Below are 25,289 nucleotides of genomic sequence, written 5' to 3' on the forward strand. Positions count from 1 at the left end.
ATTTAACTTTGCATCTGTGGTAGGGGTATGTGCATGGAAGTGCAGGTACCATAGGAGGCCAGAAGAGGGCGTCAGATGCCATGGAGCTGACTTACATGTGGTTATGAGCTACCCAATTTTGGTACTGGGAATAGAATGTGGATCCTCTGTAGGAACATGTTCTTAACCACTGACCCATGGAGATCCTTTGAAAAGCAAGGCAACTTCAGAAGCCACCGAGACTGTAAATATGGCTACTGCTGAGACACCACACGTCTGTCTCTGGAAGCCACTACCCACACCTGGTGCTGAATCTCCTTCTATTAACTCCCATACTTATATACCTATGTTAAAATCTCCCTTAACAAACGCAATGTCTCCTTCCTGCTGACTAGTTCTGAAAAGCTTTTCTGTATGGAATCAAGACTTCCAGTAAATGAATGCTGGCAGCAGCTGCTGGTGGCTGCACCGAGCTGTATCTGGCTGCTCACCGATGGTAGCTGACAATTCCAGCCTCTCACATTAGATCTGAAATGTCTGGGGTACTCCCCAACCTCAGACTCAGCCTTAAAATGAGACTTGCCCATCCCAAAGGACTCCCAATTGGGTGCCCTGGACTCCCCCTCACCCTCAACTCAAATCCTTGGGTCTGGCATTTATAGTCCATGGATTTTTAGGGAAGATGACTAAATACGATGAGCAGAGCAGGGGTGCAGACACACGATCCTGGCATCATGATACCCGGGCACCTAGGGGTTCCTGAGGCCCAGCTCCAGCCCTGTCTGTTCTGTGTAAGGGTTTGATTCTCCACTCCTTCTTTTGAATTTAAGGCCAATGCACTCCTTCCTCTGCTAAAATGTTTCACTCTTGGCCTCTAGCCCTTTCGATCAGAAGCCCGGGCTCCCCACTTGCCAATCCTAGCCTCTCAGAGAACAAAGTTCACTGGTTAGTTTTCATCATGGATTTAACCAGATTTAGAATCACCATAAAATGGCCCCTCTGGAGAAGTCCATGACATCATTTCCAGAGAGGTTTCACTGAGAAGGGAAGACCCTTCCTACCACCCTGAACGTGGGTAGCACCACCTCATGGCCAGATCCAAACTAAGAGGAAGTGAGCTGAGGCCTGGCATGCAGGTCTCTTCGGTTCCTGACTGGGGACAAAGCTAGCTAAGCAGTCTCCACTCCTGCTGCTGTGTGGACGGGCCATACCTGCGATCTGAGAGCAGAACTGGACCCATCCATCCTTCCCTAAGCTGCTTCTTGTCAGGTATTTTTGTTGAAACGTTAAAAAAAAAAAAAAAAAAGAAAAAGAAAAAAAAAGTAAAGCAAAAGGGGAAAAGGGGAACTCCAAGATGACAACTTTCTCTTTTAAGTCCTCAAATATTTTCTGTTTTGAATATCAGGGGCAGAGAAAGGAGTTGGAATTCAAGCATCCTTTCTTTTCTTTTTAAGACAAGGTCTCACTGTGTAGCCCTGACTGGCCTAGAACTTCCTATATAGAGTAGGCTGGCCTCAAAACTCAGAAATCCACCTGTTTTTGCTTCCTGAGTGCCAAGGCACGAACCACACTCACCATATCACCACCCAGCTCGCTTCCAAACTGTAGAGCTTTGTTTCCATTTTCCACAAGCCCCTCCCCACCCGCCACTGTATTTTGCTTCTGTTCATAGTTTTGGAAGCACTGGGGTTTGGTTTGTTTGTTTGGGTTTGGTTTGGTTTGTTGGTTTGTTTGTTTGTTTGTTTGTTTGTTTTTGTCTTCTGAAACACCATCTCAAGGCATGGCCAAGACTGGCCTGGAACACACTATGTGGCTCAGGCTGGCCTCAAACTGCCTGTGTAGTTGAGGATGGCCTTGAAGTTCTGGTCTTCCTGCCTCCACCTACTGAGTACTGGGATTACAGGCATGTGTCATCTCCTCCTGTTCAGCAAGCCTTTTGTCTCTTGCTTCCATCTTGCCCTTCTTCCTGAGAACATTCTCTTCCCCCACAATCCGTGGCTGTTTCTAGGGAATCTGACCCAGCAGGTGTGCACTGCCATCCAAACCCATATACTGCTGAAGAATCAAAGGAACTCTATTAGCAACCAGACGTAAACACGGGGTATAAGTGCAATTGGCCTAGACAGCTAGAATGCTGGTCACCCTAATGGAGAGTGGCCTCAGCTTGGGTCTTCTGCAGCTACTTGGCATCCTGCAGCAACATTCCACAGTGACACACCCAACTAGATTTACTAGCTCCTTGGACCCACACACTTGCGCACACACAGACACACATAAACACACACACATAAAAATGATGAATATATCTCCTAGTAGATTTATATGAGAATTTCTCTAGGATTGTGGGTAAAAAACAACTGGCAAATGGGGCATGGTGCTACATCCCTTAACCACAGGGCTTAGGAGGCAGGGGCAGGTAGATTTCTGGGAATTCAAGGCTAACCTGATCTACATAGCGAGTTCTATGTAGAGAAACTATGTCTCGGAAAAACAAAAGGATTGTAGGGTAGGAGCTAAGGGGACGCTAGAAGATAAACACGATTAAATTATGTTGTATCAATGTGTCCTGCTGGACATCTCAAGGGACCGATCTGACTAGGGCTGTGAGGAAATGAAGAAGAAACACATAGAAAAGCTGGGGTCCAGTGGGTTCAGCTATCTGATGGGGACCCCAGCACTCTGGAAGCTCAGTGTGTTCATTATATACAGTTGAAGAGGAGGGGTGGGGTTATTGCATGTAACAGAATAAGGAGTAGAGGTAATTCCATACAGATAACCAAGGAGACATTGCTATTATATACAGCTGAACCAGGAGGCTGGCTTAGCTAATCCCAGTGGGAGAAGGAGGAGCAGGGAAAGAAAGCTGTGGACATTGTCTGCACACACTCTCAACATTAAGCCCAAGGAAGGCTTTGCCATTCCTCTGTGTCTTCCCTGGGAGGAACCTAGCCACTCCCATGAGGCCGAAGCACTGGGGTCCTTACCATAGCCATGTCCACAGCACACACCATGCACTCACTCAGGCCTTCAGTCAGATTATAGCTGCCTCTGCCTCTGAAATGTTGGGGTTAAGGGCAGGAGTCACCAAACCTAGCTAAGATTGTTTTGTTTTTAGATTTATTTATTTTCCGTATTGCCTGCATACATGTATTGTACCACATGCATGCCTGGTGCCTGAGGAGGTTAGAAGTGGACATCAGATCCCCTGGAACTAGCCTTTTGGATGGTTAGAAGCCACTAATGCAGGTGCTGAGAACCAACCTCCTGCCCTCTGTGAGAGCAAAGTGCACTTAGCCTCCGAGCCATCATGCCAGCCACAAGATTGATTTTAAAAAAAAGGGGAGGGGATGGTTGTTGTTTTGTGGCTGGTTGCCTTTATTTTTGTTTTTGTTTTTTGAGACAAAGTCTTACTACATAGACTTGGCTGGTCTCAGACTCACAGAGATGCCTCTCCTGCCCCCTTGCCTCCTGCCTCTGCCTAAATGCTGGGATAAAGTCATGTCCCACCATGCCTGGCTTCCCAGGTTGAATTCTTTAATGTGTATAGACTAACTGCTTTTAAAAGGAAACCAGGGATGACGACATGCCCCCTCCCCCGTAGCCATCAAATGCCCATTAAAAGCAGCATCTGTACAAAGATGTAAATCTCAAAGGCAGCAGGTGAGTAGTTAGAACATAATGTGGTAATACAATTTTAGCAACAACAAGATGCTTCGCAAGAGGTAAGAGAGGCAACACACGAACTAACTGTATTATTAAAGTTTGCAACCCTAACCTAGTCAACAAGCCAACTGAACAAGCACATCTGCCCTGCCTTACACACTACAATGTCAAAGGAAACCACTGACATTATTCAAAGACGAAGAAGTAAGTTCTCTTTATTCCATCATCCGTGTGGTCCAGATGCCAGGCATGGGCTTTCCACTGCTTCTCCTGAGCGTGTGTTTTTTGGGAATGGCACTCTCTTTTTCAGAATGTTTGGAAACAGCCTGGGGAATTCTTCAGCTTCCTTTTCTTTTCTTTTCCTTTCCTTTTTTTCTTTTCTTTTCTTTTTCTTTTCCTTTTCCTCTTTTTCTTTTTCTTTTATTTTTTTGTCAGTTGGGAATTGGGGAGACACAAACTGGATTCCTGCTTTCCTATTTTCAGTTTTCCTTGACAAGACTGACAGCAAATCCCCGACAAATTCTAGAGGAACTAGGCATGCTCCTGAGAGCTGGAGAGGCCACCAGATTTCCATGTAAGTGGCTAGGAACACTGTGTTGGTGTGCACCATAGACAGCGAAATGCACTGACATCCCAGCCAAGGGTGTCTCACCTGATAAGGAACTTTTGTTTTGTATTAAGGCCAGCTCTCAAGTTCAAGGCTGGCCTTGAACTTCTGACTCTCCAGCCACCTCCCAGATGCTAAGATCACTGGGGTTACAGGCATATGTCATGACTCCTGACTTTAGATTTTACTTCTTTTCCATCTCTCCCATCTATAATACTCTCCACTATTTCTTTTTGAGGACGAGTTTGTTATATAGAATAGGTCTTATAGGATCTGAATTGCTTTGGCTTTTCCAGCTCTCTCCCCGTAAGCAGATGTAAGCAGAACATATATATATGGTGTGTTTGGCACTACCTAGGTGATGTGCCCCTACATTGCACAGCATCTTGTCACTTCATTCCAGTTTAGGTTGTAGTAAGTTCGATCATTCGGTTAAAGGAAATTACTCTGCTGGAAGGACACATCTTTCTCTGCAGTTGCTTAGTAGTCATCTGTAGGGTGACACCGCAAGGCTCCGTGAGTACCCTGTTCCTCAACTATCTGCCCAAATGATTTTATACCCACTAATGACCCTTACTAGCTATTAGAGGACGTATACATACATTTAAGTTCATTGAACAAGGCATTTTCATCCCTTGTATGTGCAGATGAACATGTATAAAGAACAAATAGAGAATGAGGTCTGCTCATAGAGAAATGAGATGTGGTTGTACCTTCCTTTAGAATAAATGTTTGGTAATCTAACCACCCCAGACTCTAAACTCTGACCTCAAGAATATATTCCAAAGATGTAATCCTACATAGAACACTCCCCCTTGGGGCACTCCCTCCCTCCCTCTGACTTCTTCATCACTCTCTCCAGGGAACAGCAAGACAGAGCATCTGAAAGCCAGGAACCCAACTGTCCACACAGAAGCCTTGACAGTGGCTGCCTGAACCTGGGTTGGCTCCTGGACTTTCTAGTTTGGTTCACAGCTTCCTGTCCAGGAGGGTGAAGGGAGAGGCCAGATAAGTCATAGGCCTCACCGAATCCAAGGCTCCTCCCAAGAGGAATCAAAACAGTCTTAGGCAGTACAGGCAGACAGATCAATATGAGTTCCAGGCAGGCCAAGGCTACATAGTAAGATTCTGTCTCAACAAATAAAAATAAAACTGTCTCCAATTTCCAGTCCTGAGCTTGCCACGGACCACCCCAGTCCGGTATGGGGATCCCTGGAATGAGGATCCTCGAAGCTAGGTGGGTAAGGATTCGGCGGAAACAAACAGAAACAAACACAGAGGCAGTTTGAATCTGAGTGTATTCTGCAGCTCTCAAGCAGGGGATTTTATACATTAAAAAACCAAACATTACATCTCTTAGAAACTATATCCAGTGAAACAATCACAAATACCAACAAAAATCATTTGGCACAGTAAAGCACAAAAATCATCCAAGCATTACAACTCTGAATCTATGTATTCAGTGAATCACAAACAGAACAGGTAACATCATTATAAACCATCAAAATAGAACAATTCTAAAAGGATGTCGTCCAAGGTAGTGGCATATTTCCAGGAGCAGGTTAATAAATCTTTAACGGTCAGTGCTCTTAACCACTGAACTAATTCTCTAGCCCCATGGTCAATTATTATTTAACATCTAGTGCCTGATTTTTTATAATCTTTCAATGTATAAATTTAAACTATTTTAATTCTTTCTAATTAAGGCTTTCTTTACCATATACCAAAATCCACCTCCAATGACACACTACGTGTAGCCATATGAAATTTTGTTAGGAAAATTTTTTTATCATAATAGTTTTGCAAATGATTTAGAAAGTAATCATTTATAAATGATTTCTCTGGGGATAAGGTCATGTCAGTGGCCTTATCTCTAGGGATGGTTTCTTACCCATTATTCTCGATTAAGATCTTGGCCTAGGCTACCAGGAACATGTAAATAAGAAAAGGAATAAGAGAAAACATAACAGATAGATTGCCATGAGAACTATGGCTCAATATTTTTTTCCTCCGGCAAAGAGTTCCACAACCGGTTCCAGGGGGCCTCCCCCTTTTGAGGTCAATCACCTCAGTCTGTGGAACTTGTCACACAGACCCTACTGGAGGTGGTGTGGCATGAGCTACCAGATGAAGAGTCTTCTCAAACACCATGCCTGGCTCCTGGTTAACATTCTGAAATGGAATTATCAATAGCTGGGCTCATATAATGCTCCCTAGCCTTCTGTGTAGCTGGGCTGTCTCAGAAACTCCATAGAGACCTAAAGTCAAGGCCCCACTCTTCCATGTCTGACTTTGTGACCTACATGGGCGACTTTGTCTCTCTAAGACTCAGTGTTATCGACTGTCAAATAGGGCAAATCACTCCTTGTAAATGTTATTGGGATCATAAGTAAATAAGAGTAAAATCCATTATCTAGTGTGAATTGACTTCTTAACCTGAAGTAGGCCATGTGATTATTATTATTTTTTAACCATCGGAACTTTTTGTCAATTTACTAAATCTCAGTTTCAAATTCACTGTGTCTGCTCTGCCACAATGGAGTTGAGCTTTGTAGATGGCTCTCTTCTGCCAGCTACTGTGTACTCAGCCTCGTTGTTAGCATTTGCTAGATTCAGACTGGAGGACCATAGATCTTCGGGCCCAGAGTGAGGTCCTCTGTTTGGCCCATATTCTATCCCAGTGCCAGGAACCTTCAAGATACAACTTTCTTTTTTGCTTTCACAGTGGACCTTGGCTAGGGCCACGCAGCATCACCAGAAGTACCAAGGGATTTTCTATTTGTGTAAAAGAAGCATTTTAAAACTCTTAATTGTTCATTGACTAGAGTCAGGCAAAGTGGTACACACCTGTAATCCCAGCACTTAGAAACCTGAGGCAAAGGAATCACATTTTTGAGGTCAGCCTGGGGTGTCCTGTTGCCTAGCTCCATACACGCTATGTTGCAAGCACAATTTCAAGTGCTTGAAATTCAGCACTGGATACTAGTAACCTTATTTCTGCCTTTATGCACTGTACCATTCAGCAGAGAAAATAGAAATTAAAGGAATACATATATTATACATAACAACCTAAGCTATCCTCTTCCTGGAATTCTTTTTTCTGTTTCCCCATTGTCTTTCACATCAGGCTTCCCCTGAACTACCCCCTTAGCATGGATCCCTCCAGTCACTCAATGCCTAGGTCTGTATGTGTTTCCTTTTTAGCAACTAGAATTCCACACCTGAGCATAACACCACTTATATACTAAGTGTGCAGTTGTGATTTGTTTAATGAATTATGTGTTTATAAATGCAAGTAAAGTTCAGTTGTAGGGTGTGTGCCTAGCATGCATGAGCGCGTACGGTCAATCCTTAACATTCAAAAAATAGTGGTGTGCACCTGTAATCCCAGATTTGGGCATTTAAGAGCATCAGAAGTTTAAGGCCATCCTCAACTACTTACAAGATTTGGGGCCAGCTTGCCTATATGAAATCATATTTCAAAAAATGATACACACAAAAAAAACCTATTACGATTAGCTGCTTTGGGGTTGGAGAGATGGCTTGGCAGTTAAAAGCACTGGCTGCATTTCCAGAGGACTAAGATTCAATATCCAGGACTCACAAGATGGCTCACAACTGTCTGTAACTCCAGTTCCAGGGGATCTGACTCTCTCTTCTGGCAAGCAAGTGCTGCACACATAAAATGTAGGCAAGAAAAAAAATCCACATACATGAAATAAAATGGAAACTAAGAATAGCTTCCTTTAAGAAAAATAGGGGAACCTTCAAAAAGAATCTTGCTTTTATATTACCGTTTGTACTATTGGATTATCGTCTTGTGAGTTGAAGCTTCCTGTTTTTTTTTAATACTAAACGTACCCTAAATAGTTCCTTCCAGTTATGATAAGAGCCACGGAGTTTAAAAACTGTATGGTGTCACAGAGGTGAGGACTATTATTGCCTGGCACATAATAACCACATAACACACTTTTGAACCTTTTACATACCCATACTATTTTGCTTTGTTTTTCTCTAATTTATCTAGCATTAGGATGGTTTCTAACTCATACCGATATGCTGTCATCTTTACACTTTAAAGCTATTCTAAAAGATAATCATATTTTAGACTCCATTATTTATTTTGTTCATTTTACCTTCTCTGCCTTCCCCCTCCCAACTCCCTCACACCAAAATCTGAGCTTCATGAACGAAAGGACAAACCTTCACTTGTTCACTTCAGTGTCCTCCGACCCTAGGACACTAATAAGAGAGTGACAGGGGTAAATGGGACACCCCAATAAATATTTAAGGCTCAAATGAACAGTTGAGTTTCCCGTGAATGCATGCATAACTCTTTGGATGAAGGATCCGGATTTGCGGAGAGGTGGATAGCCTGGCACTGAAGAAATCGCCTAGGACTAAGGGATGGGTCCTCAAATCTCAAGATGGATTACAGCCATAGTGGTCCAGAGCTCCTTTTCAGGGCGGCCTCAAGTTGCTTAGCAACATGACGCCCCTCCCTCACCGCCACCAGAGGGCGATCGGGCGCGCGGTAGCGTGAACGCGCGCGCGTTCCCTGCATGGCACGGAAAGGCAAGGGGAGGCACGTCACTTCCTGTTTCTTTAGGGGAACGTGGCTTTCCCCGCAGTGCCTCTTCTCCGTCTACGTTCGTGCTGCGGCGGCTGGAGCTGGAGTCGGAGCCCGAGCGCAGCCTCGCCATGGATTCGGCTGTCAGCGATCCGCACAACGGCAGCGCCGAGGCTGGCACCCCAGCCAACGGCACGACGCGGCCGCCCTCCACGCCCGAGGGCATCGCGCTGGCCTACGGCAGCCTCCTACTCATGGCGCTGCTGCCCATCTTCTTCGGCGCCCTGCGCTCGGTGCGCTGCGCCCGCGGCAAGGTAGGGTCAGGGCGAGAACGAGCGCCTTCCACTCCCATCCTGCCCACGGACCCGTCCCTGAGGACCCGATAGCTGTCCCCTCTCCCTCGTCACTCACCCACCCGGGTATGGGTCACCCTTTCCTTCACTTGGGTTCACATCTGTGGCTGGCCTTTGGTGTCCGGGGCGGGATCTGGCCAGTCCCAGAAGCGGGGATTAGCATCGTCCATAGATAGCAGCCCTCAGACAGACCCTGCCATATCCCCGCCCCCCAGACCCCTGCTTCACGCTACAGCTGGAAACCCTGTCGGCCCGAACCCAGACACAAAGGCAGGCGCTCACTCTGAGCTTGCTGGGCCCAGCCCCACCTGATGCTATTAGCTAATAAGGAGCCAGGTGTTTGCACCTCACCCGGGGCAATCACCCCATCCCATGGCTTTGGTCAGCCTCAGTGTTCCCTACAGGTAGGTATGGCTCTGAAAGGCACCATCTTTTGTCATCCGCTGTTAAGGAGCCATGCCTGGCCACACCCACAATTAATTGTAGCATCCAGCTCCATCCCTAGGCCCTGCTTTCTGTCGCCCTGGAATCACAGCTGCGGGTACACCCGCCAGGAACTCCTCGATCAGACCTCCCGGCCTTAAAAACAAAACCCAGGGGAGGGGAGGTGGCGCAGCTGTTGAAGGCGCTTGCCGCCAAGCCAGACGATTTCAGTGAAATCCCAGGGACGCAAATGGTGAAAGGAGAGATCCTGACTGCTGCATGTTATTTTCTGACCTCATCATCACAATCCCACTAAATAAGTAAATGTAGAGTTGTTGGGTTTTTTTTTTTTTTTTTTTTTAATAAAATAGAAGCCTGCCATCATGCCTTAAGCCCAGCACTCAGGGAGCTGAGGGAAAAGAATCAAAAATTGTAGGGAGCAAGGCTACAGAGACCCAGTTGGCCAGCGGGAAGAAGGGGTGGAGGAAAAGAGCGCCAGCTCGCCTTCTTGTCTTTTGTTTAAAACGCGTTCCACCCATCTGGTTTTTTGAAGTGTGTCCCTCGGTTCTCCCAGGTTTAGACGTATGGTTGATTTCTTCGCCCTGCTTACCACCCAGCCATGCATCTTTCCAAATTAAAGCCCAGACACTGACTACCTCAAAGTAGCCTTTCTCCCTAGGACAAGTCCCTTTGCAAATTGAGCCTACCTGCTGAATAATAACTGCTTTGGGACTGTTAATGAGACAGGGTGAGCCCTATCCTTGGCCTTCTGTGCTTTCTGTCTCTGCGTGTCCAGAGGAACTCCAGGACCTTGCACCTCCCTCTTCCCCCAAATCTCCCTGCCTATATTAAGCTTTTGAGGCCCATAGAAAGTCACAGCTTCTCCCTCCCTGGCACCCTCTCTCCAACAGCCTCTTAACGTAGTTTCCCCATGGCCCCTCCCCCACCAAACCTGAAGGTGGCCTAGAGAGGAAGCTGCCCTCCCCAGAAAGGGCAGGCTCACCAAGCAGCTGGCACTTTTGAAACTGCCTCAGTTCAGATTCTCAAAACACGGTGTGGCTGAGGACATACCACCTTCCTGTCCAAGAAACAGAAAACCTACTGCTGCACCTTTCTGGGCAGATAAAGGAAGAGCACTGAGTCTGAACTCGGGCTGAAAGACCTGGGTGTGACCCGTTTTCTTTGCTCCTCTGCCTCTCTTAAGCAGAGTTCGGGTTTCCTTACCCTCTACCAGTATGCTCAGGCAAGGCAGGTTCTGAAACAGACAAAGACAAGAGAGAGGCAGGACAGCATGGCATGAGGCTGAGCGGCCCCAGACTGAATGGTTCTTGGTGCCTTCTGCACATGGACCAGTCTTTGCAGAAAACACATTCCGGGCAGCAGTGTTTCTTGAACTGAAGCTGTTATCAATGATGAGGGATGCCACAAAGATGAGTAGGTCAGAGCCCTGTTACCAAGGAGTCCAGGAAGCTGGTAGGGCAAGCGCTGGGGTGGGCTATAGAGAAAGGCAGAGCATCTGTGGCTGAGCAGATGAGATGCACAGTTCCAGCCAGGAGAGGGCATTCATAAGCAGGAGAAAGCAAGAAAGGTACAGAGCAGGAAGGAAGGAGGCACTTCAGGAAACAGCAGGTGACTTAGTGTAGCTGAAGCAGAGAGTGTGGGTAGAAGAAAGGGAACCAAAATGCCTCTTATCCGTTGCAGGCATTGCCCACAGGGAGGCCTTCTTAGATGATTTAGACTACAAAGGACCTGTCCATTTGTTAGTGACTTCCCAGTAGCCAGAATGCTCTAAGCTTGTGGAACCTTTACCTGCCTTGATGCTCACAGCACTGAGCAGCAGGCAAGAGCCAGTTTATCATGTCTGTCTGTAAAAAGACCTGAGGATGAAAGAATGACTTCTGAAGGCTGCTTGACTGCTAGAGAATGAATGCATCGGGGACCCCACTTCTAGCCCAGGCTACCATCCTTGGTGCAGATGCCACTGAAGACACATAAGCAGTGTTTTGACCTGAGATATGATGAGAACCAAATGACTCCTTTGTCCACCTTGTCCAAGAGAGGAGGGCAGAGCTGGGACCCATGCGGGAGCTTGGCACTTCCGACTGGTATTCGACACCACAGCCTACTGAGAGAGAGAGAGAGAGAGAGAGCGCACTTGAGGACAGGTCCCTTGGGGTCAACAGCATCCATAAAAGGCAGAGTATATTGTGAAATCCTGGGCAAAAAAAGGTAAACCCTGTGGGGGTGTTAGGAAGAAGTCGCCCTGCGGGAGTGTCCAAAACCTGTATCCTTCAGAGGGGGCAGCTTCTAGCCTAGCAGGAGCTGACTGATAAGTCTATTGGGCTTTCGCTTCAGCAAAGAGGAATCTCTTTGCCAACAGGACTGGGAATCTGTTCTCAGGTCCTGGGTGAGGTTTCGGGGCTGCTGGGATGAGACCAGAATGTACAATCAGCCAACTCCTGCTGTATCCAGGGAAGAGCAACAGGTGTCTCTGCCCATGTGAGTGAGGAGTCATCAGACTGAAGAAAGGGAGTGGTGAGGTATGATGAGAGCTCGGGAGAGGGACTTGGGTGCTATGTGACAATACACATGCACACACTCACGCAAGCACACGACTACTTATGGAATCTTCCAGAACTTTTTCAGTTTTGTGGCACTCCTGATCTAACCCAGGACCTCATCCATGCTAAGCATATAGTCTACCACCAAGCTATATCCCCAGCCTGCCTTTTAGACCATTTTCTGTGTGTATACAAATACACACTTGCTTTTGTATGTACACACAGGTAGTCTGTCACTATAAAGAGTATTGTTTGGTACTTGCTGTCTACAGCTTGTTTTTATTCAGCAGTGTGAGTTAGCCATTTTCTTTTTACAGCGCCGCTGCCTTTCTGTAGTGACATAGGTCCCTAGTACATTATCCAAAGGCCCATGGGTACATGTGACTCACTCCCTCCCACCCCAGCTGCTTCTGCAGCAGCTCCTGTTGCCTGGGTCTTATTACCCATCAGTAGAGATTTTGTTCCTTGGGACACCCAAGTGTGTCAGTAGATCAGTAGATCTGGATTTTTGGGGAGTGGGGTGGGTTCTGTAATTGATTTTATGAGGCTGGATCTGGCTATGTGGCTCTGGCTGGCCTGGTATTCAGCAGGCAGCCCTGTGTGGCCTCTAACTCAGCCCTCTTCCTGCCTCAGCTTCCTTGGAGCTGAAACTGTAGATGTGAGCGCCAGGCTTACTGTACCCAGAGTTGGTTCAGGGCACCAGTTCTGAAAGGGCAGAACTCTTAGGAAAGGCAGATTCAGAACCAGAGATTCAAGGTGGGCTCTGAAAAGCCCTCTTGGTGATTCTGGTGACCACTAAAAACTTGAGAGCCACTAATTTAGAGACCTCAACAATATGTTTTTAGTCCTTAGCCACAAAAAACAAAAACAAAAACGCTGAAATCAATATCCTTATGCAATTATTATTTTCATAATTTGTAGGGAAAGTTTCTTAAGATTGGTTTATTGAGTCAAACACTACCTGAATCTCTATCCTCGGCTTCTACAAGATGGCCTGCTATAGAGCTCATAGCTACCCAACTACAGCCAGGTGCGGGCTTTAGAGGGCATGCGTGCCGGTCAGCTGGAAGGAGACACAAAATGACTGGTGCATTTAGTGAAGCCAGCTGTGTGGTACAGGGCACATACAGGAAGAAGATGCATTTAGGGCATAGCCGGGAGGCAGAACGGTGGCAAAGAGTGAGTGTGGCATAACTGCAGGTGTCCCTGGGGCCTCAGTCCAGGTAGACAGTGAAAGAGTGGCCGGGGAATTCCAGGATATCTCGGGTGTGGTCAGGAAGCCGTCCTTCCAGGCCTCAAGCTGGGCAACGGGCTCTCCCAGTTGCTTTGGCTTCCACCCGGATGTCTAAATACCCAGGCAGCCAACAGCTACATTTGTCTCAGCTGTTTGTAAAGCTTTTCCCTCCATGAATCCTCAGTGTGTTTGGCTTAAAAACCCAAATCAAATTAGTAGTGAATCTTAATAAGTTGTAGGGTGGGTTTGTTGTTGTTGTTGTTGTTGTCGTCATTGTAACCACAGTGGTGGTGCATGCCTTTAATCCCAGCACTCAGGAGGCACAGGCTGTAGCTCGATCTCTCAAGTTCAAGACCAGCCTGGTCTACAGAGGGAGGTTTAAGACAGCTGGTATTTCACAAAGAAATCCTGTCTCAAAAAAACAAACAAACAAACAAAACGAATGACCTGTTCTTTTTCTTCAGGACTCAGAGTCTTGGGAAGGCCATGGGCCTCTTTGGCATCAGCAGGCTTCCAACAGAACTCTCCAGAGAGGAAAGGTAGATGTCTGCTAATAAAGAGAAGTGAGGCCACCAGCCTGCCGGGGTTTATCTCTGGCTTGGCCACTCACCATGTGTCATACTAAGGAAAATACTCTGCTTCTTCAAGCCTCTTTTTTTAATTATTATTATTTTATATATATATATATATATATATATATATACACACACAAGTACACCATAGCTGTCTTCAGACACACCAGAAGCAGGCATCAGATCCCATTACAGATGGTTGTGAGCCACCATGTGGTTGCTGGGAATTGAACTCAGGACCTCAGGAAGAGCACTCAGTGCTCTTAACCACTGAACCTGCTTGAGGCAGGGGCCCTGGGACACTGCCCGGCACATAGAAAAGGCCCAGTAAATGTTCTCTTTGTATTACCTGTCGATCGCAAGGCTCCCTCCCATTCCGAGTCAACACTGCAGCGTGAGGTATTTATAAAGGACCCACAGAGGAGACCAGATTCCTCTATTTGCTGAAGCATCTGTCCAACCTCGGTTTGTCATCGAATAACGTGAAGCCTCCTCCTGCCCTGGGACCAGGCTAAACTGAAAGGAATTTGTGGAAATGAGCCATAGCACTGGTTTGTAGGGAAGCCACAAAGTCCCGAGTGTGCTTTCGAGCCCCAAGCCTCTCTGCGCAGTCTGCCTGAGAACTGCCCCTCAGTTACACAGAGCGAATGCCTGCCTCCACACAGTTGGCCTTTATTGGGCCTCTGTTGCATTCCAGACCCTGAGACTGTCTGTCAAGGCTTTAAATGGCATCTGCTCGGGCCACCTGTGGCAATTACGTCCCTGCAGAAATAGTGCTGGCTTACCGAGATTCCTTGTACGTTCTGGTAGAAATAGCACATAGACTTGAGTAATGACTCCACTGCAGACACTGGAGTCCTGGTTTTGCAGTCAAGGAAATGAAGGCTCTGAGAGAGAGTCACTATCCCCAAATGTGGCTGGGAGGCTGCTGGGCCTCCTGGCCTCAAGGCAAGCTAACCATTTGGCCATCATACCCCGGATAAGCATGTGTGTCCACATTATCCCACATCGCCCTGCATTGTACCAGTCAATTTAAGCTGTCAGGACTGTAGCCCACTTGCCTGGGGACTCACTGAGTGAGGTAGGAGCTGTCCTGTTGATGTTGTGCCCACACTGCTGCTACATGGAAAATGTATTCCAGGTGTGGAGGTATGCAGTGGCCAGATGTTATCACACGGCTGCCAAAAGCAAAAGCCACAGGCTGGCAGAGAAAAGGAAGGAAGGAAATGGGGCCTCCCTGTTAACCATGGAGAGACTGCCCTGTTGACATCACGTGGTCACAGTTTGCCTTTTCTCATGCCCCATATGTATCTTAGTCTTCAGCCTATCAGCGCACATGATCGAGTGAGAATGCGAATGTGTACACACACACATACACACATGTACACACAGACTCTCGAGCACACCCATTTTGTGGTAAGTAAAGCTGAAGGTTGTCACCCTTTTTGGCAGAGGAATAAGTGAGAACTCAGAACCATGAATATCTGTAGGGAAGATTCTCAGGCTTGGAATTGTTTGGCCGATTATACAGGGAGATTTTGGCATACATCACCAATTATCTCTTCAGAACAACCTGTCGACCTTCACTTACCCCATGGCTCGTCAAGTTGGTATCTTACAAAGACTGAATTTTTCCCATTCTGGTAGGTCAGAAATGAAATCCTGATACACTGTGAAAGTTGAGCCTCTCTCAAGTTGACAGACTGTCGATCTCAGAAATAGAGTGCTTGCTGAGCTGTGGGAGAGCCTCTGGATTCGTTCCCCGGTGCCACAGAAAGTTCTAAAAGGATAAGGATTAGAGCTGAGGAAGTGAATAATGCAATTTTCCCACGAGAGTGAGGACCAGGGTTCAGATCTCACCACTAGGGCATGTGGCAGGCCACGTGTAATCCCAGCACTTAAGGAGACAGAGACGGGACTCCTCAAACCACCCGTCTAGCGGGACTATCCAAATCGAAGTACTGTGGGTTCAAGTGAGGCAGGCCCTGTCTGTCTATATTAAAGGGGTACACACATGCATCCCATAGGCAAGTGCTCCCTGTGTCATTGGGCTTGGGAAAACTTCCCTTATGCATCCCACCAAGTAGCCATCCCAAGGCTGTGCAGGTTTGTGCACATCTGTCCTGTAAGCCTCCTTTCCTGGTGGTAATTTCACAGGCTCGCTGCCCAGCTGCTGCTGGGTCACTTTGCAGTCTTGTGCTTCTCAGATTCACAGTCTTCCTCTCCATGCAGCTGATGCTGTTACTCCATTTTCGTTTATTTCCCATATTTATAGCACTGGGGTGCTGTTCCTCACATTCAGTTCTTTTGTGTGTATGTAAATATTTTATCTTTTGTTAGCTCCTTACCCATACCAAATTTTTGCCAACTATATCTTGGCATCCCCTGTGGTAGAGGGATTGGTATTAGTTTCAAGACGGGGAGTGTGGGACCCCCCCCCCATACACACACACACACACACACAAGATACCAGAGTGGACCAGCATGGAGAAGGATGACTGTCAGGCCTCATGTCCCAGCAGCAGGCAGCCATGTGCCTCAGCTGCACCTTCCTTCTCTTGTCTTCTCTCCAGAGCTCTTCGGACATGCCAGAAACCATCACCAGCCGAGACGCCGCCCGCTTCCCCATCATTGCCAGCTGCACACTCCTGGGGCTCTACCTCTTTTTCAAAGTAAGTTCTCTGCTACCTGTGTTTTCTGCATGGTCATAGGGAACAGCAGCGAGAAGAGTCGTGCAGACAGAAAGCTGCTGTTGTTTCCCTCTCCCACCAGCAGCCCTTCATCTCCCAGGGCTTTGTGCTCTTGTACCACTGCTGTTTCCTTGAAGTGCTGTGCTGGGCTGGGCTGGAGTGGAACGTTTGTTGCAGACATACCTCTGCCACACTAGTCACCTTATTTTTTAAATTGAGGTTTATTTTCCCAATAAAATTTAAACAGGCTCAAAGTCAAACTTGGCAAACACAGGAAAGTGAAAAGGGAGAAACCCCATCCAAAACCAGCTTCCAGGTCCACGCCCAGTTCCCCTCAGAGCTGTGTCTTCCATGGTCCTCCCATGCTCTCTCTGTAGCTGTGGCCACACAGTGTGGCCAATCTGTAGCATTCACTGCCCATTGAAAACGTCCTGAGCGGTTTTCTCACGTAGCTAAATGCTCCGTAAACCTGTTCTACTCCGTGTCTACTTGGTGCTCTCTGAGTGTGACAGTAATGGACACTGGACACTTAACATTCGTTACACAGAAGAGTCTGTTGAGAGAGAAGCAGGTCCCACAACAGGGTGGTCATTGTCACCATGTGCTATAGCTCCCTTTAGGCTTCCGGTAATCGTGCCTTGGCATCAGAAGCAGAGCATTAAACTCTTGGTATTTTTACTAGTATCTCACAAACTTGTTCTTTTTGTTGAAAATTAGTCAAAAAGAGCTTAAATTTGCAATTGCAAAGTTTTTAAAAATTTTTTAAAAGATTTATTCATTTATATATGAGTACACTGTTACTCTTTTCAGACATACCAGCAGAGGGCATCAGATTCCATTACATGGATTCACAACCATAAGGTTGTGAGCCACCATGTGGTTGCTGGAAGAGCAGTCAGTACTCTTAACCGCTGAGCCATCTCTCCAGCCCCCTGCAAAGTTCTTTAAATGATTGATCTTTTTTCAAGGCTGGGAGTGTAGCTTAGTCATAGAATGCTGCGCTGGCATGTGCAAGGCCCTGGACTCCATTATTAACACAGTAACAACATGTTTCTGTCACCTGTGTTCTTCAACCTAAGGTACTAACAAGCTAGACCCTCTTCTGTAGTTTCTTGAGAATCTGTAATGATAGACCCAGATTGCATTAAATATTTGAGGGGTTGGAAGGCTCTCTGGGTTAGTCGGTTGCCTGAACCAACACAGTCAGCAGTGCCTGGTTGTCTCATGTGCCCTCAGGGGCCCTGGGCCCAGTGTTGGGTTATCACAGCAGTGTTGCTAGCAATTGATTCATGAATATGAGTATGTTCATTCCACACTGTAGCACAAAATACTTCAGTGCACAAATATGTCTTCCTCAAGTATATGCAGTAAGATTCCAAGTCAAACAGGGACCCCATTTGCAGTCGGACAGACAGTGCCAAATTCCTTTGTAGTGGTGGTACTGGTGCCAGCCGTGGGGCTGCTGAGAGCCAAGGCTTTGTGCATGCCAAGCACATTTTTGTACCACTGAGCTGCACCCTCACCCCAGATCACATCACACTGCCCTCCAAGAAGGTGGCACTGTTGTACCTTCCTACTGGCTGCCACCAGTGTTTCACTAGTCTGTGAGTCACGTAAAAACCTGAAATTTAATGCTTGTTTCATGTACTCTTTATTATGTGTTTGCCTGCATGTCTATCTGTATACCACATGCATGCCTGGTTCCTGAGGAGGTAATGAGCCTCTGTGTGGGTGTTGGGAATCGAACCCTGGTCCTTCACAAGAACAACTGTTCCTAATCACGGAGTCAACTCGCCAGCCCCACTGGTTTGGGCTTTTTGTTTGTTTGTTTGTTTTGTTTTTTTAAGCTTCTTAACACTGAATTTATTTGGGGGGTCATATATGCTATGGCAGATGTCCTGAGGTCTGAAGACCACTTGGCAGGAGGTGGCTCTTTCCTTCTACTGTGTGGGTCTCAGGGGTCTCAGGTCAGGCTTGGCAGTAGGCACCTTTGCTCACTGAGCCATCTCAGTAGCCCTTGCATCGACTGATTGCTCTTCAATCTTAAATCATGAATACTCATTACTGGTTTCAGAATACCCCACGCTTGACTGACTGCCCGCCTCCCTCTCCGTGTCTCCTCTGCCCTCAGAGTATCCAGTCCACAGGCTGGATTCTGCTTCTCCCTGGGCACTCTGCCATGGTGTTGCAGAACCTGGCACCCCCTTGGCCCCCAGCACTGTTGGAGATTCTTTCTCTCTGGCATGTAAACTCTGAGGTTGCCTTATTCCTCATTGTGTGGCTGGTATCTGGCACAGTGCTCTTCACACAGTAGACAGTCAGGAAACGCAGTCAAATTGCTGGGCAGGGGTCAGTCAGTTCCCGAGTGATGCCTCTCAGTGCCGATTGCTGATGAAAGCAGAGTTGGGGTGGCTTTGGTAAGGGGAAAAGAAAGCTGGCTTAGCAGCTCAAGAGCACACTGCCAGGATGCCTAGGAAGGGGAATGAGGCTGCCCTGCCATGTGTGATGCAGGGCAGAGTGATTGACAGCCTCTGTGGGGGCAGGGGCCTATCAGGTCTTCCCACTCGTGGGAACAGCATGCAAACAAAGGGAAACAGTGGTGAGGCTTGGAGTGGGGAAGTGACATGACCAGACTCACATTCAGCAGATACCTGAGTTTTGCTCAAGGGTGTGGACCCAACCCCCCCCCCCCCCCCCCCCCCCCCCCCCAAGGAAAGCACATCCCTGCCTCCCGTTTAAGAGAACATGGTGACCAGTGTAGCAGAGGCTGCAGCGGGCATAAATCAATTCAGTGCAGCCTTCCCAAGTTCCAGAAAGAATGTAACAGCTCGCTTCGGAGCATTGTGACAGACTATTTCTGTTTCACGTACCATTAATAAGATGAGGAAATGGCTGTCAAGGCCTGGTGCCCTGACTCTGCTGCCATCGGAGGCATGGGAAGGCATCACCAGAGAGTTGATAGGAAGAGCGGAGCACACAGTGTGTGGTTATTTTGAAACTAGCATGCTGGAGGGCCTGGGGGCTGCTCTGAAGGGGCTCCCGGATTTTTGAGCAGGAAGCATGGTTCTGACGCTGCTCCTGGGCTTGATTTCAGACTCCTCCCCATTCCTCTGCCACCTGAGACACGAGGCACACGTAGTAAGTGTGAAATCACATGTGTAAGCATCTAGACACCTTTTCCGGTAGAGTCCATCTGGGTGGGACCTGAGGGGCTGCCCTTCCCCATAGCTATGAAACTGGAAGACCTGGAGCCTGAGATTCTTCCTGACTACCCCTAACTGCAGAGCGGGGAGAATGAGTCCGGCCTCCAGGGTCTTCCTCGGGCTTTGGCAACCCTGACTTGCTTCTTTTTGTTTTTCCTCCTCAGATATTCTCCCAGGAGTACATCAACCTCTTGCTGTCCATGTATTTCTTCGTGCTGGGGATCCTGGCCCTGTCACACACCATCAGGTCAGAAGGCATCTCTCGACAGCCTTTGAAGCTGCTTTCTCAGGAGCCAGTACAGGGTCTTGGATGGGAACATGATCTTTTGTGTCATTCAGAGCCAGGTTTAAATCCTGGCTGTAAAATCCAAGGGAATCTTCCCCTCACGTCAGCACTATGCGTGACCTAGGATGAAACCCAAAACTTCTCAGGGCCACAAACTCCTTAAAGGATGTACAAGGTTATGTATGGTGGCTCTTAGTACTCAAGAGGCTGAGGCAAGTTCCTGAGCTACCATATTAAGACCCAGTCTTCGAAAAACCTAGGCAGAAGTGTCAGAGAGTCACCACAGTGCTGATGTGTGTCTCATCAGGACCACTTGAAGCACTAGGCTTGGCTCCTCATGGGACAGGCACCTACCAGCAGAGGGTTAGGAATGCCTTCCCTTAAATCCAACCTCTACACTCCAAGTTAACCTCTTTGACTTCAGTCTCCTTAAGGTTGTGTTTTGTTTTTTAAAAAACAAACAAGCAAACTGATGCCCTTCACGTAGAAAATGTCTCTCAGTCAGTAAGTACAACTGTCACCTTTGTTAGGACTGCTGTGATCACCTGTGTCAGCTTGTTAAACACCCTTGACTGGCTGGCTCTGGGTGTTAATCCTGGGTTAGTCAGGGAAGCTGAAGTTAGTGTGTTTGAGACATTCAGTAAGATCGCTCAGCCCATTTCTGTCTGCCTGTTTGCAGTAGTCCACAGATAGACTGAGGAATGGCTAGGAAAAGTTGTCCGAAGAAAGGAACACAACTTGACCTCTCAGGTTTGAGAGGCAGGAAGCCTGGGAGAGGTGTAAGGAGAGAGGTGCCGGTCAGGAGCTTGGTGACCTCTGTACAGTAGAGGATCGGAGCTACACAGAGCAGAATCTGCACCAAGGAACAGTGAGGTTTAGTCCTCAGGCAAGCTGGCAGGATGGAGACAGGCAGAGTGGTAGCCTTGGCCTCTGAATATCAGCCCGTCGTCATCGTGTGTCCCCCCGGCCCCCACCCGGCCTGCCGTAAACAGTATACACAAAGTCTTCAAACAAGCAGGAAGTGTCAGATGGGCTGCTGTCTCCGCTGGGACTTTAGCTATGGGCTTTGGAGTAAATCTAGCACCATCTTGACCTGCAAAATCTTAACTCTAGCTGCATTGAAAGTATTGTAGCCCTTCTCAGAGGATGACTTGGACCTGGCAAGCAAGAATAGCAGGTCCAGCACTCATGAGGACCTGAGGCAAGGATAGGAGTCATCACTCTGAAACTCTGGGTTTCCTTCTTTCCATGCTGATGAGGACTCCTCCAAGTCTGGCCAGAGCCATCCAGTGTCTACAAGAGGTCTCCCAGTCCCTCCCATAGCCTAGCTTCCCCGATCAGGGAGAGCATGCTCTGAAAGCACCAGGAACGGCATATGCTTGAGAACTGATTATTTCACGGTAGCCAGCAGCCCTGCATCCAACTGCCCACAAACTGTTGTGGTCCACATGTCTCAGAATAACCAATTGTCTCTCTACCCTCTAACCAACTTAGAAATGTTAGTGATAGCTATTATCAACACAAAATAAAGCCAGCGGTCTCCTAGGAGGAGAGAGCTTAATGGTAAAGCCTGGTAAGGGTAAGGCCCTGGGTTTGATCCTAGCACCACAAACAAAAATGAACAGTTAACTACGTAGGGACCCAGGCAGCACTACACACCTCTAACCCCAGCACTCAGGCAGCACTACACACCTCTAACCCCAGCACTCAGGAGGCAGAGGCAGGCAGATCACCAGCAGGGCTGTACTGTAAGACCCTGTCTCCAAAAAAAGAAAGAAAACAGGGAAGGCACGGGCAAGCTGAGTGTGTTGGCTCAGCCTTTGATCCTAGTACTTGGGATGCAGAGACAGGGAGAGCAGGAGCTCAGAGTTCCCCTCAGCTGCACAGCCAGGTCATGGCCCCTTAGGGCCCCTTAGTTATATGAGACAGTGTAACAACAGTAAGGGCTACGTGGTAACATTTGTGAGGTAGAAGCTGGTTTGGTTGTTGTTTTCCCGTGCTGGGTGTTAAACTTTGAGTTTTGTACATTCTTAGGCAGTTTCCTCTACCTAGCTACAGCCCAGTCCTAAGTTTTGTTTTTTCTTTTGGTGTTAGGAATTGAACCCAGGGCCACATATACACACATAAGCTAGTCGTGTGGTCTAGCGCTGACCCACATCCCCAGCCATGAGTCGTTTTCTTAATAAAATTCAGAACACTAATAATCTGCGGTGGCAGTCGGGGACCTGAGAGGCTGAAGCATGAGGAATCATGAGAAAGATGTAAAGCCAAGGAATTTTATTACAAGGGGGGAAGGAATTTAACCTTTTTTTTCTTTTTAGAGTGTTGATCCAAAAATTAAACTGACTCTTATTCACTGGAGGTGTGTTTTCTCAAGTCTTTTGGTAAAGAAAACTACAGTGTTTAAGAGTTTCCACGAGCTGTTTATAGCCACAAGTCAGACCTCTGGAGTTGAGCCATAAGGTCTGAGGGGATGAGACAAGGAAGCTGAGGGTCAAAAGAATTATTATGGCTCCCAGGATTCACAGCTGAGAAAAGCAGAGGCCTTTGATCCCAGGGCTGTCTGACCACAGTGCTAGAATTCTTTATTACTTTGTGGCCAAAGTTAAGGGGAAGAGAGAATTTGGAGAAAACAGACTCACCTCTCCACACATCTCAAAAATGCCCTCTAAAGACTGTAAGAGTCACATCCCAGCCCTGGTGGCCCAGACCACACCCAAATCCCTCCACCTCTGTTGCCACCCCACTGCCTGCCTCAGACCAGACCACAGCTCACAGCATTGCAGGCAGGTAGGAGACATCTTTCCTTCACCTAATTCAGTTAACAAAACTCCAACCCAGTCAGACTCTGCACACCCTGCCAGAGCAGTCGTGGCCTGTTTTTATCACCTGTGGCTGAGCTTTTGCCCTACTCAAGTGGTCCACAGCGAGAGAGCCCGAGTCATCTACCTCAGGAGAGCACATCACCAGGCCCGTTAACCCTCGCTGTCTACGCCAGAGGGAAAGGCACCAGAAGGAGACGAGGAACTTTACGTCTCTTATGAGTGATGGAGAGTCATAAAAACACTGCCCACACTAAACGTACATTCAGAGCTGGCCAGCAAACTGCCTGGCCTGGGGCATCGATGAGACAGGGCCCTGCCCTCCAGGTCACAGATTCACACCAGTTACATCACACTAGCCCTCTTCTGTGTTGTATCTTACAGCAGACCCTTTTCCTCAGTGCTTGCCTTCATCCCAACTGTTTAGAGGGATTAAGACACGAGGATCAAAGGCTGGAGGCCAGCCTGAGCAACTGAGTGAAACTCTTATTTCAAAATGAGTAAGGCCTAAATGTGTGTGTAGCTCGGTGATGTGGCCCACATACAGAAACCAGTGCAGACACTTGAAGTGGAAGCCACAGGTGAACTCACAAGATACCAAGTATCAGCTTAATCCTCTTCATGATCCCTGAGAGATTCAGACTTGGTGTGTGAGTCCTGGAATCCCAGCACTTGGGAGACAGAAGCAGAAGGATTGTTGCAAATTTGAGGCAGGTCTGAGCTGTAGACTGAGACTCTTAGCACAAACAGTAATCCTCCGAGAGAGGTATTACAATGTGCTGGTTGTAATAAGGTATCTAATAACTCAGATACAGAAAGAGTTGCGTGGAGCAGTTGTAACTTTGCCAAGATCATACCTCTGAGAAGTGGCAGAGATGGGACTTGAACCTAGGAATCATGTCGCCAGTCTATTCTGCTGGTTAAAACAAAACACCGAATTCTGAAGAGGCTAGGTAGGGTGAGTGCTCCAGCTCCTCACACCGCTCTGCTCTGCTCTGCCTCTGCCTCTGCCTGTGTCTGCACATGTGCCATGCCTTCACCCTTCCTCACATTCAGCAGACTGAGCCCCCAGCCTTGGCTGTCCTGGCTGAGTCTGCCTTCCGTGGGTACTCACTCTATGCCCTGTACCTGTCTCTTCTCTGCCTCTGGTATTCATTATCAACCACTTCACACAGTCTGCAAAGGATCAGGCCCAGAGGTGGCTCTTAAATTCATATTCTCCAAGCCACCAGAAATTAAAAACAAAGAACCAGAACTCTCTTATCCATCCTTGTCCATTGTGACCTAGATGTTTCCAGACCTACCTTGGTTCACTTCTTGGTTGGGAAGCCATCCTGGGATGCCTTCTATGACATATGTTCATAGTTCTTAAACATCCCTGCTACAGGCCAGCACTGACCTGGAAATCTTTCCTGCTTTATTTCATCTTCACAAACTTCTTTGAGACAGGCAAAAGGGTTGTTACCCTCACACATAGGTAAGGAACCGAGAGCCTAGAGAGACCATCACTAATGTAACCCCCACAGGACTACAATACTCTCACACCCACAACCAAGAGGCCTTGGCTTGCTGGTCTTGCTCTAACATAATCTGGGAAAGACCATCTCTGTTCCCTGCCTGGCCAGGATCTGGAGCTTGCTGGGTAAAACTGTTTTTAAAGTTAAGCTTGTCCTGAGCAACAGAGACTTCACAGCAGGCATAAAAATGAGGACGTTCCTCCCCTATGGCTGTGGCTCACCTGCCTCATAGATCTCCACTACATTTGTAAAAGCCCAGTCGTGTTGTCTGATCAGCATCATGAGATTGATAGAGTCTGGGAGTACATTTCTTAACACTGTAGGCAGATGCAGGAGGCGTATGGACCAGACTAGGAAATTCTGACTGTCCCCCAAATTTTTCATACCAAGTTTTATGTCCACTTTGCCAATAAACGAAACAAATCACCAGGAGTTCAGAAACCTGAATTTGGATCTGAGTTCAGATCCTGGCTGCCTGTGTGACCCCGGTCAAGTCATCCTCTGATAGGCTCCAGATCTATAGAGTGGGAACAGTGTGCCTACTAAGGCACTTAAAAAGGCATCTGCAGGTAAACGGCCACAAGTAGGTGTTAGTGGGGTCTCTTAGAACTGGGCTCATCTATAGGGCTCCGTTTGCCGACCTGCTTTGTCTTTCTTTTCAGCCCCTTCATGAATAAGTTTTTTCCAGCCAACTTCCCAAACCGCCAGTATCAGCTGCTCTTCACACAGGGCTCTGGGGAAAACAAAGAAGGTCAGTGCTGCCCATGTCCCCTGGGGTGTGTCTCCCCCTCTTGTCTTTCTCCATTACT

General features: G+C 47.6%; 1 protein-coding gene across 3 annotated transcripts in view; it reads left to right on the forward strand.

Moving 5' to 3' along the window:
- Window positions 1-8,830: 8,830 nt before the first annotated feature.
- Window positions 8,831-25,289, forward strand: part of Hm13 (histocompatibility minor 13) — a 35,364-nt gene continuing 18,905 nt past the window's right edge. For all 3 annotated transcript variants that reach the window (XM_021180993.2, XM_021181009.2, XM_021181001.2), the window contains exons 1-4: window positions 8,831-9,133; window positions 16,536-16,634; window positions 20,020-20,102; window positions 25,143-25,231. In XM_021180993.2, coding sequence (XP_021036652.1) covers window positions 8,951-9,133; window positions 16,536-16,634; window positions 20,020-20,102; window positions 25,143-25,231 — 454 coding nt within the window. In that variant the 5' untranslated portion in view covers window positions 8,831-8,950. The remainder of the gene's footprint in view (window positions 9,134-16,535; window positions 16,635-20,019; window positions 20,103-25,142; window positions 25,232-25,289) is intronic.

The sequence above is a fragment of the Mus caroli genome, chromosome 2, assembly GCF_900094665.2.
Source record: "Mus caroli chromosome 2, CAROLI_EIJ_v1.1, whole genome shotgun sequence".
Lineage (NCBI taxonomy): Eukaryota > Metazoa > Chordata > Mammalia > Rodentia > Muridae > Mus > Mus caroli.